At 40.4% G+C, this 13,298-nt stretch overlaps 1 protein-coding gene across 1 annotated transcript in view; it reads right to left on the bottom strand.

Annotated features, from left to right (window-relative positions):
* Positions 1-421: 421 nt before the first annotated feature.
* Positions 422-13,298, bottom strand: part of ARSJ (arylsulfatase family member J) — a gene marked incomplete at both ends in the record, with an annotated part of 44,223 nt that continues 31,346 nt past the window's right edge. Inside the window, one exon of the mRNA XM_080639086.1 lies at positions 422-1,823. Coding sequence (XP_080495212.1) covers positions 422-1,823 — 1,402 coding nt within the window. The remainder of the gene's footprint in view (positions 1,824-13,298) is intronic.

Genomic DNA, 13,298 nt, shown 5'->3' with positions numbered 1-13,298 from the left:
CCCACGGAGTTTCTCAAGTTTTGTTTTCCCTTTCTCTCTATGAATCATCCTGTAAATTTGAGAACATCTGCCACTAACATCTCCATACTTTCCAAATATTCCAACTAATTTAGGCAAGAAACCACCATTTGCCCATCAAAAATTAGTTTACGGAAATGAGATTACTGCAGTTGTTGTCTAGAATTTAGCAGTGATGGGCAAGCACCATTCATCCTGTAGAGGAGAAAGTTTGTCATGTAGATGCTTACGTACACTCAAGGCGAAGCTTTGAGATATCCTGTGCTGGTGAAATCAGAGAACAAAATTAAAGATGACAACCTTCATCCACAGTCCAGAGCTAGCATTTCTAGTATATTCTGTCTAAAGTTCAAGAAGTTGGGCTAAGCTGACTTGGACTTGGCAAAAGAGCGTGCTAAGAGTCTTATCTACCAGCAAGACGTGAATGGCAATGTAATGACTGTCCTTTTTTCTGATTTGTTTTTTTCTTGTTCTTGTTCTTCTTTTGCTTGTTCACACCTTTACTTTTATCAGCTTTCTTTTTCTTCTCATCCTCTTTAAACCACGGACCCCAGACTCCTCCATTCAGCTTCGGGTTACTCCGAGGGTCCTTCGGTGGGTATCGAACGGGAACCGCCGTCTTATTGAACTGTGAAAGCCTCCGCAGCAGCTGCTTCACTACATCTGGATACCTTGTGGAGAGATCCACTCGTTCATAGGGATCAGCAGTGATGTTGAAGAGCCACACTGTTTTGCCAGCTGACCAAGAAACGCGTTCGTTGTGCCAGCGGTTGGGGCCTGCATTACTGAAGGCCTGTGGAGGTACCCAGTCACTGTATCCTGGATTTCCTGTCAGTAGTTTCCAATGATTCACTCTGATGGCAGACTGAATTGCAGTGTTCCAGATCCCATAGCCAGCTGCCCAGGACCCATTTTTGGCTTTGGTGTAAATTGGGTCAATGTTGTGCAGGATGTCCACCCGTGGAGAACGTCTGCCTTCGCTAATCGTTTCCCATATATCATAACCATCCAGCTGGATATCTTCATCGATCTGCCCTTCTGCCAGCGTGATCAAAGTGGGGAACCAGTCTGTGATGTGCACAAGCTCCTTACACACAGACCCTTTGTTTTTCAGAAGGGGACTATGAACAAACCCAACAGCACGGATCCCTCCTTCCCAATAGGTCCCTTTGCTTCCTCGAAGAGGCCAGTTGCTTCCTCCAGCCATTGGCTGCCCACCATTATCTGAAGAATATATGATAATGCTATTCTCATAGTAGCCATACTGCTTTAAAGCAAGGGTTACATTGTTTATGGCTTCATCCAAACAAGCCAGCATTGCAGCATATCTTCGCCTATTGATGTTATTTATCGATCGATAATGTTCAAAATACTTGCCTGGTGCCTGCAAAGGCGAATGAACAGCTTGGTAAGCAATATAGAGAAATATAGGTTTCCTGGGGTTATGAGAAGCTAAGATTTGTTGTACTTTCTGTGTGTACATTTGTGTGGAGTAGATGCCGTTGTCGTGATCCCAAGCTGCATTGTCATTCTCGTACAGGTCATAGCCACATATCCCAGGGCTGTCACATTTGAAGTGGGTGTAATAGTCACCGCTGCCTAACAGGGAGCCGAAGAAAGTGTCAAATCCTCTCTGCGTGGGCATGCATTCTCTGCGATAAAATCCCAAGTGCCATTTGCCAACCATGTGCGTTGAATAACCAGCCTCCTTCAGCTTCTGAGGTAGCGTGATGTTATCCAGAGGTAAGCAGTTGGGCTGGCTTGGCCGTATAATGGAGTGCTGAAGGCCGGTGTGTATCTGGTACCTAGAGAAAGAGAGGAGACAGGCATTAGGCTGAGAACTGCTCAGACCCTCATTATGCATGGACACCCATGTGCATAACTAACAGAAAATATTCCTATGCATGCAGCAGTTTTCTCTGGAAATATTTTGAAGTGCGTATGTCAAAAACTAACAAAGTCATACTATTAGACCTGCTGAAACAGGAGACTGGTAGCTGTTTCTCTTCACACATGTTGAAGAACGGTTCTCTCACCTCCTTTGGCCAGTGGGCAACAGTATTGAGCAGGAAACATGACAGAGCAGCATCACACACTTCTCTCCCTGCTGGCCCCATTTTTAATGTTTTAATTTCCTTGTAACTGTGAGTAGTATCAAAGGATCTCAGAGGCAATATGCTGCCTGGGAACCATCATTTGGGCACTACTATTTTAAAGGTAGTGGTCAAACTCATAGACCTTGATGGTATCCCTTCTGTATTATAAAAACCCCAGAAAGCAGAATGATTGCATTGTGGATAAATACAATTTTTCCACTGCCTCATAATTTGCTAGTGGTAAACATATCTACAGCATATAGATATGCTGGATTTTGAGCATGTAACAGCAGTATATTTAAAGGATAGGATAATAAATTCTGCAGTGGAGTACAGTCTATGTGTAAAGAATACATATGGCCTCCATATGATTAGAAAATGAATTCAGCATGGGCAGTAGTACGTATCAAGAATCAAGGACAAATCCATTTAAATGAGTTTGACTCATTTATTAAAAATATAATTATTTATATATTAATATAATTTATTAAATATATTTAATAAATACATTTAATTATTTATTTAATTATAAAGTAATAATTTAATTTAAAATAAAATTTAATGATAAAATAATATATTTAATTATATATTTAATAATTAATATAAAAATATATTAAATATATTTATATATTAAATGTATATTAATGTAATTTATTAAAAATATAATTAAAAATTAAAATGCAACAGCACACTGTAAACCAAAGAAGATTTCTCCTTGAGAATGAGATTAAATTCTCAGGCATGAATAGAACAGCCAGGTCCACCAACACTGTGAATCTTCCCCCAAACCACTTTTTTTATTCATTTGTGGCAGTAGGAGTTGGGGCTTCCTAACACATTCTGCTAGTATTGCCAATCTGACTGGCCTCCTGAGCTATCTAGAAAATTAAAAGCATTAGGCTCTGGCTGCCCATAAATAACTTGAAGTTTGCCATCCTGGACAAGATCTCAGAAGGCACAAGAGATGTCTTTAATGCCTGCCTCTCTGTAATAATTGTGTAACTCACATTTTATTCTTGAACTTATTTCCACAGAAACAGAAGCTCTAGTCTAATTAATTTATTGCAGAAGCCTTGGGTGTCACACTCCTCTGCTTTAAGCTGGTCTGTATCAAATATACTGCAGCACTGCTGCTTTACCTGTGTCTCTCTGGCACTTTTTCAGAGCATTGTTTCTGTACCAGCTTGTGGATCTGGAGCCCTGCCATCGAATTGTCACAGAAATCAGATGCTGTTGCTGACACAAGAGATACTGCAGTAGTTATAGCATACTCTCAAAATTCAGGGCTTCTGGAGCTACGCTTGCCTTTTGAAAAAGAAATGCCATGCACACAGAAATACCCACATCTTTCCCACGATTCAAGTATAAGACTTGTCTTTTAGAACAGGTAAGCTTCAATAAGGAAACCACACTATTGCAGTGCCCCAGACTTTGGTTCACTCCATCTTTGAGAGTCCTCAGGGAACTACGTTCACAAGGCATTTCATTTCCTTCCCCTTCTCTTTCCTCTGCCTTGTTCAACTCCTTCAGTAAATTCCCCTTATTTGATCCAAGTGAAGAAGTCCTTGCCCCCCTTCTCCCACTATTTTAGTAAACAGCTTCTGCTTTCCCAAATGTTGACAGAGATTCTTGAGATCAGCTATCTTGAGATCAGCTCCAATCCCAGATGGCCAGTTTCTCACTGGATAAGCCAATTTTGCTGGAAGTCAGCAATGCTGTTGCAATAGAGATCCTTCCACCTTTCTCCTTGACACAGACCCTAAGCCTGGGGGGAATAGGCAACAGAACACATTGCAAAACCCATTTGCCTCTTGAAAATGCCTACATAAAGTATGATATTCATACAAAGTTAGTTCTCATAAAGAGCTCATAAACAGGCAGATTCCCCACCTTGGGCTTTTCGATTATTTAGCCAAGCATGGAATTCCTACACTGTTAATCTGACAAATACTGTACCAAAAAATATCAAGAATTAGCCTCAGTTATAGATGATATTTTATATATGCAATATATATATATGCATTTTATTTCAGCAGTGCCCTCAATATGCTGGTTACAACACACAGACAGAAGTTCTGTGTCAGATCCCTGCTGCTGTCTTTTTGCAGAAGACTTCGGTGTGTTTCCCATATGTGTTGGTATATGTTATTTATGGCATAGCTATGCTTCTTAATATACATCTATGTACACAAATAGATTCTAGATAGATATTCAGATGTGTAAAAAGGGATCTGCAAAATAACAAATTTTAAGTAAAAATACTCCAGCTGGAGAAATGTTTCAAAGAAATATCAACCTGTAATTGTCAGAATATTCTTCACTACTACAAAACGGTCAAGATCTGTTCATTCTGCTGTGCCACATGCCTTCCTAATTGATCTATTATGTGCCAATATTGCTTCTTCAGTGAAAGTCTTTTGCTTTCAGAGGACTTGCAGACCATTCATGGGAAAACAAAGTCATGAGAGTGAAAGACAGTAATTACGTGGAAGTAAATGGCATTAATAACAATAGGAAAAGTGTCTCAAGATTACTGTTGAAACTGTATTTAGACTGTGAAAGAGAAAAAAAAAAGTGAAAAAAGCAAAACACGAAGGAAATAAGAGGCAGATGCTGATTTGAGGGCAGTTCCCTTGAAGATAAACTCATGAGCTCACTAACTGCCATGAAATGTCTGTGAAATACATGCTATAGATTTCATTGCTTTCCACCACAATATTAGCTAATTCTTTAGAATTAATTGGTTGAATTTAATTCCAAATGCAGAAAGCAAGTAATGAGCATGAATAGTCTGGAATTCATTATAATTACAACACTAGTAACCACTTAAATATAAGCAAATGCTGACAGGACACAGAGCCTAATGTCATAGTTTGGACTTTGACCCTTATGGATGGTGTTTACAGAAAGGTAAGGACTGATAATATTCTGTACAAAGTACAGGGGTTCAAGACCTACTTCATACACATGCACTATGCTCTCTTACTCCTTACCTCTCCAAGTTTCTAGATTGTGGCTGTTTCTATTAGAAATATCTACCAGAAATACAGGACATACAGAACAAGGAACTAAGTAAAATTTATGTGAAAAGTTCAGCTAATCATTTGCATATTGAAAATTGATTTATGTTCACTACATGAGGACGGCTCTTCTTTGCACATTTCTTACTTTTTATTTCTATTTTACTAGTGTGGATGCTGTTCAGATTTTATAGTAAAATCACTGACTGTTCCAGCGTTCAATACTAGTTGACTGTTACACCACTTTGTTTACTTGTTTGTGGGGGAAACTTGAAAGCAACAGGCTCCCAGTGGGAGTATCTTGATGACTTGATGGTGTGCTGAGAAAAAGATTTTAGAGAATTCTTAAAATAAACAAACAAATAAATCCTCTATCCTCAGTTTGAGTTCACGATACTGCTTTCCAGTATGATTGTCCTTCCTGTTTTGATCTAGAAAGACACAAAGCTAAGACAGTGGCTGTTACATTATTCCACTTTCAGTCTCAAGGTGCAGAGACCATTAAGTTGTTAAAAGTCAAATGCACATTCAAATGCCAGAATCTGTGGATGTAAATCACCATGGGTACACCAAAGTCAATTTGACCTGAGCTGAGGAATGCATTAACATTTGGAGGCTTAATTTCCCCCTTCTGACGTCCTTCGTAAAGCTAAAGAGTTTCCCAGTTCTTATCTGGAGAGAAAACCAAAGTACAGGAGCGGATTGATGACAGTAATCTTTGCACATTTTCACTACTATTCCCCTGAAGCAGAGAACAAGATTGAAGGTCTGTGTAGTAGAAGAGATTCTCCTGGCATTTCCCACATTCCCATGGTCCTTATGCAGTCTTAAACATATGTACGCCAAAACAGTTCTACTTAAAAAAAAAAATCCCCTAAGGAGTTTTCTGTTATTTCCCCCCTTAACTTCAGGGTGGATTCTGCACTGAGCAAGAGGCTGGGATGTTTCTTATTTTGTAATATGCCTGTACAAAACTACTGATTTTAAGCTTTCATAATTTAAAAATACTGCATTAATTGTCTTCAAACTGAGATTCTTTCAAGGCTTAGTGAAGATTAACAAAGATGCACAGTTTGAGGTTTCTAATTTCAGGAACTTTTACTACCATAGTTCTAGTAGATAATGTGGAAAATGTATTTTTATTATGCTTACAGAGTTCAGGATATGTAAAAAAATAAATAATCAATTTTAAAAAGACTAAACTCTAGCCTAGGATTTAGAAAATACTATTTTAAATTTAAAAAAACAATAATAATTTGCCGGAAGGAGCTGCAAACAGACCAACAGTACTGAGGTTATGCATGTTACACAAATTAAAGGGATCATTACTGATGATTATCATCTCCTTGTTAAAAATATTAAACTACAACAAGTAGATACCAGTTAATAAAGCAGGCGAAAGGGACTGCTAAAGAACAGTCTTCGATACCTTACCTGAAACTGTGTAAAACACAACAGCTTGAAATATAGCTATTTCAGTTGAGTAAAGAATATAGGAATCAGTGACACTTTTCAGTTGGAAGTTCGAGTCCTCAGAGGTCACAGTTAGTGGGGTGAAAAATCCAACAATCCCAAAGATCCCACTTGCCACCAGCAAATCATTAGAAGCCGGACTCAATGATCCAAAAGAGAAAATAGAGATAATAAAGACTTCTTTATAGGGTACTGAGGCTTTAGCATGGTGCCCACAAACCCTCAACTTTTGGAAAAGCTGTTCCTCTGAAGAGATATGTTTACACTCATTTACTTCAAAGTTGGTTTGGGCTCTGAAAGATGCTTGTGAGGCAAGCAGAAGCTGACTGGAGGCTCTTCTGCTTTTAGCCCTCCAAACAGGCTGGTGAAGCTTATGGCAGAGAGATGCAGAGTTCCTGATCAGACATAGACCAACACCAACATGAAAGACTCACACAAAAATATTTGGATCAGAAACACTGGCCATAAATCTAAATGTTTTATGTGGAATCTGCTAAGGTTTAAAAACAAAAATGAAGCAGTGAAGCTGGAAAAGCGACAGGTTGATACAGGAGCTAAGGTGATTTAAATGAGATGCAGATAAGCTTACCACAGCCCAACATGAAGTGCTACAAAGCAGTCATCGTCCCTTCAGACTGATGACAACAGCCATAGCCTGTAGCTACAGTGCTTCTGTCTCATTCTGCACTGAGTAAATTTACTGATAAGCAAAATGTTTTCTAAATTTTCATGTCTTTTTTATTTCCAGTCTTTTCCTGACTTAGATTCAGATGACAAGTCTTGCCTTTTCTAATTTCCACTTACGCTTCCATGAGAGCAAAAGCAGGCAGCAGGTATCTCAGTATTTGTTATGGCAGCAAATTTGATTCTGTTCTAAACAAGACCAAGTTAGCTAAACTCTAAACACATTTCTTCAGTACTGATGGTCTATGGCCGAAGAAGGTGATCCTGCCCCTCTACTCTGCTCTCGTGAGACCTCACTTGGGGTATTGTGTGCAGTTCTGGTGTCCTCATCATAAAAAGGACATTGAACTGTTGGAACAAGTCCAGAGAAGGGCCATGAGGATGATCAGGGGAGTGGAGCACCTCCCGTATGAAGACAGGCTGAGAAAGTTGGGGCTGTTCAGCCTGGAGAAGAGAAGGCTGCGTGGAGACCTCAATAGCAGCCCTCCAGTATCTGAAGGGGGCCTACAGGGATGCTGGGGAGGGACTATTCATCAGGAACTGTAGTGACAGGACAAGGGGTAACGGGTTCAAACTTAAACAGGGGAAGTTTAGATTGGATATAAGGAAGAAATTCTTTACTGTGAGGGTGGTGAGGCACTGGAATGGGTTGCCAGAGAGGTTGAGAATGCTCCATCCCTGGTGCTGTTCAAGGCCAGGCTGGACAGAGCCTTGGGTGACATGGTTTAGTGTGAGATGTCTCTGCCCATGGCAGGGAGGTTGGAACTAGATGATCTTAAGGTCCTTTCCAACCCTAACTATTCTACGATTCTATGATTCTATGGCAACTGTGTAGTATTCCACATGATGTGTTTCCTAAATGTTAACATGGAAGTTTTGGTTTTCATGCAATATAGTCTTCTCAGAAAAAATCCTAAGGAGCCCTGAGCCTATATTGTATAAGTTGAAGTTTGTCTTTCAAAAATAGCAGCTATGCAGCAGCATGGGAGGAAGTGCTTTTTTTCTGCCTTAAGTTCCAGACACTTGGTTTCAAAGTAAAGTTACAGCTAAGGCTTCAGTTTAATATGCAGTTTAAATAAGAATGTGATTTCAGCCAGGTAGTTGGCTGAAACAGGACCAAAGTAAGCAGTCAAAATTTGTGCCATGAACATGAGTGATGCTGTAGGTATGGAAAGAACTCTCAAGTCATATGTGCAGCATTTTGTCCTGGTATTTTAACCATTTTTTATTCAGATCTTTATCCAAACAACACTAAAGAGGGAAGGAAACGCCTTCTGCATTAGAACATGGTCTGTCACAAAGCATACCCTTTTCCAATAGAAGGGTAGAAAGCATGTATTGGCTTATGCTGCCTATTTTATTACCTGCTTAAGATTGTGGGTAAGATATTCTGCATATCTACAATATTGTCCTGGTAGTGTTTGAATTAGATGTGAAATACTTTTACCGATACATTTATTTGCAGATGGTACTATAGGTAGGAAGTCAGTTCTTTGAGATGGTGGGTGCATGACTTTCAGGAGAAAAACTCCTTGCAGAGAAAAGAGGAATAAAGATTCATTACCAGATCATGCAGGCAGTTCATAGGCTGGAGGGTTCAGACTAGCTCTGCTGAAGCAAATGGCTGTGCCACAGCCTGATCAACACTGCTTAATTTTTTTTAGACATTTGAGGGAGGCAAAGACTGGCCACTTTCAGAGACTGGCATGATCCCTCTGGTCCCCATAGTCCTGGTTCCCAACTATTCAATTGACTGAATGCTGAACACACACTGGGATGAGACCAGGGTGTGTGTCATTGCCTTAGGTTTACAGCTTCTCTTGGAAAAGAAATGGAGGTGTATGGGCAGGGAATCCCAAGTCAATCTGAACAGGCCCCTGAGAATGTTTTCTCTGCTCAAGTCTTCTGACAAACTTAAACATATGACAGAAAAAAACCCCTCTGTGAATCTATCTTTTAACCATTTTTGTTTCCTAGCTTATAAATTTCAGATTTGACAGGGGGAAAGGCAGGTTATGAATGTAGATGGATCAGAGAAGCAAGTGCAACATTAAAGACTAAATGTGAATTTCAAACCTTTGCAGACTTCACTGTGCTGGCCCACATGAAAGAAAATTGAAGTTTTCACATGCAGACATACCCATTCATTTCATCTTCAGCTGTATTCCTTGAATTTTTATGTGCTTATAAATCAGAGCAGAAAAATAACAATTTCCAAACCAAGTGTTTATAAAAAAAGTCTAACTGAAATTACTTTCTCAATTTACGCTCAAGTTTTTTTGGGGGGATGGTAGTTTTTTGGGTTTGTGGGTTGTTTCTGGTTTTTTCCTTTTTGTGTGTGTGTTTTTTTCTTTTCTTTTTTTTTTTTTTTTTTTGGGTTTTATGTCAGCTAAGACTCTTCCATCAAATACAGGAAAAGAAAAAAACCTAAGTAGTGATTTATTCATGGATAATTAATGTTACCTTTTTTGTTCCATTTACCTTTTTCTGAGGACCTCCAGGAGCTGAGGTATCCTTATTTAACTAAATGCTGTTTGGATTTTGATGCATTAACTCAACCTCAAAATCATTTGGAAATTCTGATCTCATGCAAGCCCTGACATGTGGCCATTTAAATAATGCCCTTACAGATACATTTTTATCACCCAGCACTTAGAAATGCCAGCCAGGGTTACATTAACAAAATAAACATTTAACCATAACAAGAAGCAGAGGACCTTTCAGGGAACTGCTTGATGGCTCAGAAGCTGTGATGGACCCTGATGCTCAAAAGCTGGAGAACCAAGGCAGAAAATGTTGTTTGTGGCTCTATGTTCTGACCAATTTTGCATCACAAGGACATGGACTGGCTCTTCTCTCTTTTATCTTCCCAGCTCCTGCTGATACACCCCAGGAGAGAGGCAGAGCTTGGTGAACAGCAGGAAGGAAACTGTTGTCTCTAGATCTGCCAGTTTTAAAGGCAAAAAAGGTTGTGTAGAAGCAAGCTGGGAGAGAAAAGAAACAGAAAATCTTTATCTGCATTTCCTTGGGGTTAATCTCCTTGGTTGCTAGGGGCAGTTAGTGCAGGGAAAAATAAAAATCATATAATGCAACTCAAGCAGAAGCTTCAACTTTAAATCACCCCACAAATTAAGCTGCAATTAGTTTTTTCAAACCCTAATTCTGATTTTTTAAAAAACATTATTAAACTGGCAGTATATCTGCTCCTAACTTTTCCTGTCATTAAGACAATTTGTCTGCTCAAATGGGAGAGCAAAAAGGAAAATAGAGTGGCAGTCAGCAGCAGCTGGAATGCACATGTGTATATGCAACTATTGTTTCCTTTGTTCCCTGTTTGCTGCAGCTGTGGAAACAGAGAACAACATTTCCAACTTTATCACAGAATGTTACTCACCTAGAAAAATGGAGAAGTAAAATGTGTGATTGCATAATCAGCACTCTGGGTTTCATGTTTACAAGGAAGTGACATGAGAAGAAAATAATTTGACTAAATATTTTGCATGCCAGCTACAAATCCAGATGACACCACCAAAATTCTGGGCTATCAGCAAAAATAAGTCCCATCAGATATGACACCCAATCAACATGTTACAAAGAAAAGAAATGCAATGCTGTGAGTTCTTGAGTATACCGGAGCTACACTCCAAGAAGAGAAGCTCCCACAAACAGAATAGCACTGCATATTTCTCTGAAATTAAGGCAAGCAAACAGCAAAGAAAAACTAAGTCTTTAGAAGAGGTTATTTTTTTAGTCCTGCTGCAGTCAATTTTATAGGAAGAAAAACAGATGAAAATGAGATAAATGGAGCCTAAAAGCCATAAATTGGCATGCAGAAGAACTTCCCCCTCAGGTGCTTCAAAAAGTGGCCTGCAGCGCCTGCTGCAGCACTGCATGAGGCTGGAGTAAGATCAGCATGTCACAAAAGGGACACAGTACGTATCAGTTTGTGAAGGCTGTTCTCTGTGCTACAGCATGTAACTCCTGAGCATTGACAGTGTATAAAACCAGCCTTCATTTTAATCTGTGTGTTCACTGCTGTGCTGGAGAGAATAGCATCTCAGATGTATCAGAAACATCCTGAACTAGTCATTCTGACAGACAGGGTTCCATTGTGTGTTGTTGAAGCATTCTGCTAAAAATCTCAAGGCTGAAATCATAATTCTGTGATAGTTTGGGAAAATTAGTTAATCTTTATACGAGAAGAATTTATTCAGTGAATGCACCTAAGAGACATGAAATATATTCATTATATTGTTACCTTTCATAAGAAGATATCTTTCATAAAAAAGATAAACTTGATAGCAGTCCTCCTTAAGGTAGCAGCCAAACAGTTATTTTCTTACCTTACACTTCACTTAAAGTACCCATTTTGACCACTTATTACTATTTTTGAATTATTCATCTGTCCAGTACTTAGAGCCTTTATCAAGCAAAATGCTGTATAGTGACCCTGAATTGGCAGCAAGGATGACTGAGGACAAAATGACAAGATGTAAAATTCCAGATTAACAACCACCATTATCATGATTTTATATGATATCATTTGAGAGAGAGAACTGATTATGACATTGACGAAAATTCAGTATTATTTGGCACTTCAGAGACATCTCAAGTGCTTTAGATACTTTCATGCAAAATCCAAACCCAAACATTCCATTTCTGAGCATGACATTGAGGAATTGACGACTGGAAAAAGGGAAATATAACCCCCATTTTCAAGAAGGGGAAAATGGATGACCCAGGGAATTACAGACCAGCCAGTCTCACCTCTGTGCCTGGCAAACTCTTGGAGCAGATTCTCCTGGAAGACATGCTAAGGCACATGAAAAACAACAAGGTGCTTGGTGACAGCCAGCATGGCTTCAGTAAGGGGAAATCCTGCCTGACCAATTTGGTGGCCTTCTATGATGGGGCTACGAAACTGATGGACAGGGGTAGAGCAGTTGACGTCATCTACCTGGACTTGTGCAAAGCGTTCAACACTGTCCCACGTAACATCCTCAATTTGATGGGTGGACCACTCGGTGGATAAAGAACAGGCTGGATGGCCGCATGCAAAGAGTTGTGGTCAATGGCTCAATGTCTGGCTGGAGACCAGTAACGAGTGGTGTCCCTCAGGGATCGGTGTTGGGACCGGTCTTGTTCAACATCTTTGTCGGTGACATGGACAGTGGGATTGAGATCGCCCTCAGCAAGTTTGCCGATGACACCAAGCTGTGTGGTTCAGTTGATACGCCGGAGGGAAGGGATGCCATCCAGAGGGACCTCAACACTCTTGTGAGGTGGGCTGATGCCAACCTTATGAAGTTTAACCATGCCAAGTGCAAGGTCCTACACCTGGGTCGGAGCAATCCCAGGCACAGCTACAGGTTGGGCAGAGAAGAGATTCAGAGCAGACCAGCAGAGAAGGACTTGGGGGTGTTGGTCGATGAGAAAATGAACATGAGCCGGCTTCAGTGTGCGCTCGCAGCCCAGAAAGCCAACTGTATCCTGGTCTGCATCAAGAGGAGCGTGACCAGCAGGTTGAAGGAGGTGATCCTGCCTCTCTACTCTGCTCTCGTGAGACCTCACTTGGAGTATTGTGTGCAGTTCTGGTGTCCTCAACATAAAAAGGACATGGAACTGTTGGAACAAGTCCAGAGGAGGGCCATGAGGATGATCAGGGGACTGGAGCACCTCCCGTATGGAGACAGGCTGAGAAAGTTGGGGCTGTTCAGCCTGGAGAAGAGAAGGCTGCGTGGAGACCTCATAGCAGTCTTCCAGTATCTGAAGGGGGCCTACAAGGATGCTGGGGATGGACTCTTCATCAGGGACTGTAGTGACAGGACAAGGGGTAACGGGTTCAAACTTAAACAGGGGAAGTTTAGATTGGATATAAGGAAGAAATTCTTTACTGAGAGGGTGGTGAGGCACTGGAATGGGTTGCCCAGGGAGGTTGTGAATGCTCCATCCTTGGCGGTGTTCAAGGCCAGGTTGGATGAGGCCTTGGGTAACATGGTTTAGTGTG

The sequence above is a fragment of the Psittacula echo genome (genome assembly GCF_963264785.1).
Source record: "Psittacula echo genome assembly, chromosome: 1".
NCBI classification, from domain to species: domain Eukaryota; kingdom Metazoa; phylum Chordata; class Aves; order Psittaciformes; family Psittacidae; genus Psittacula; species Psittacula echo.
The sequence above is the reverse complement of the archived record's forward strand: the minus strand, read 5'-3'. Positions and strand labels throughout refer to the sequence as shown.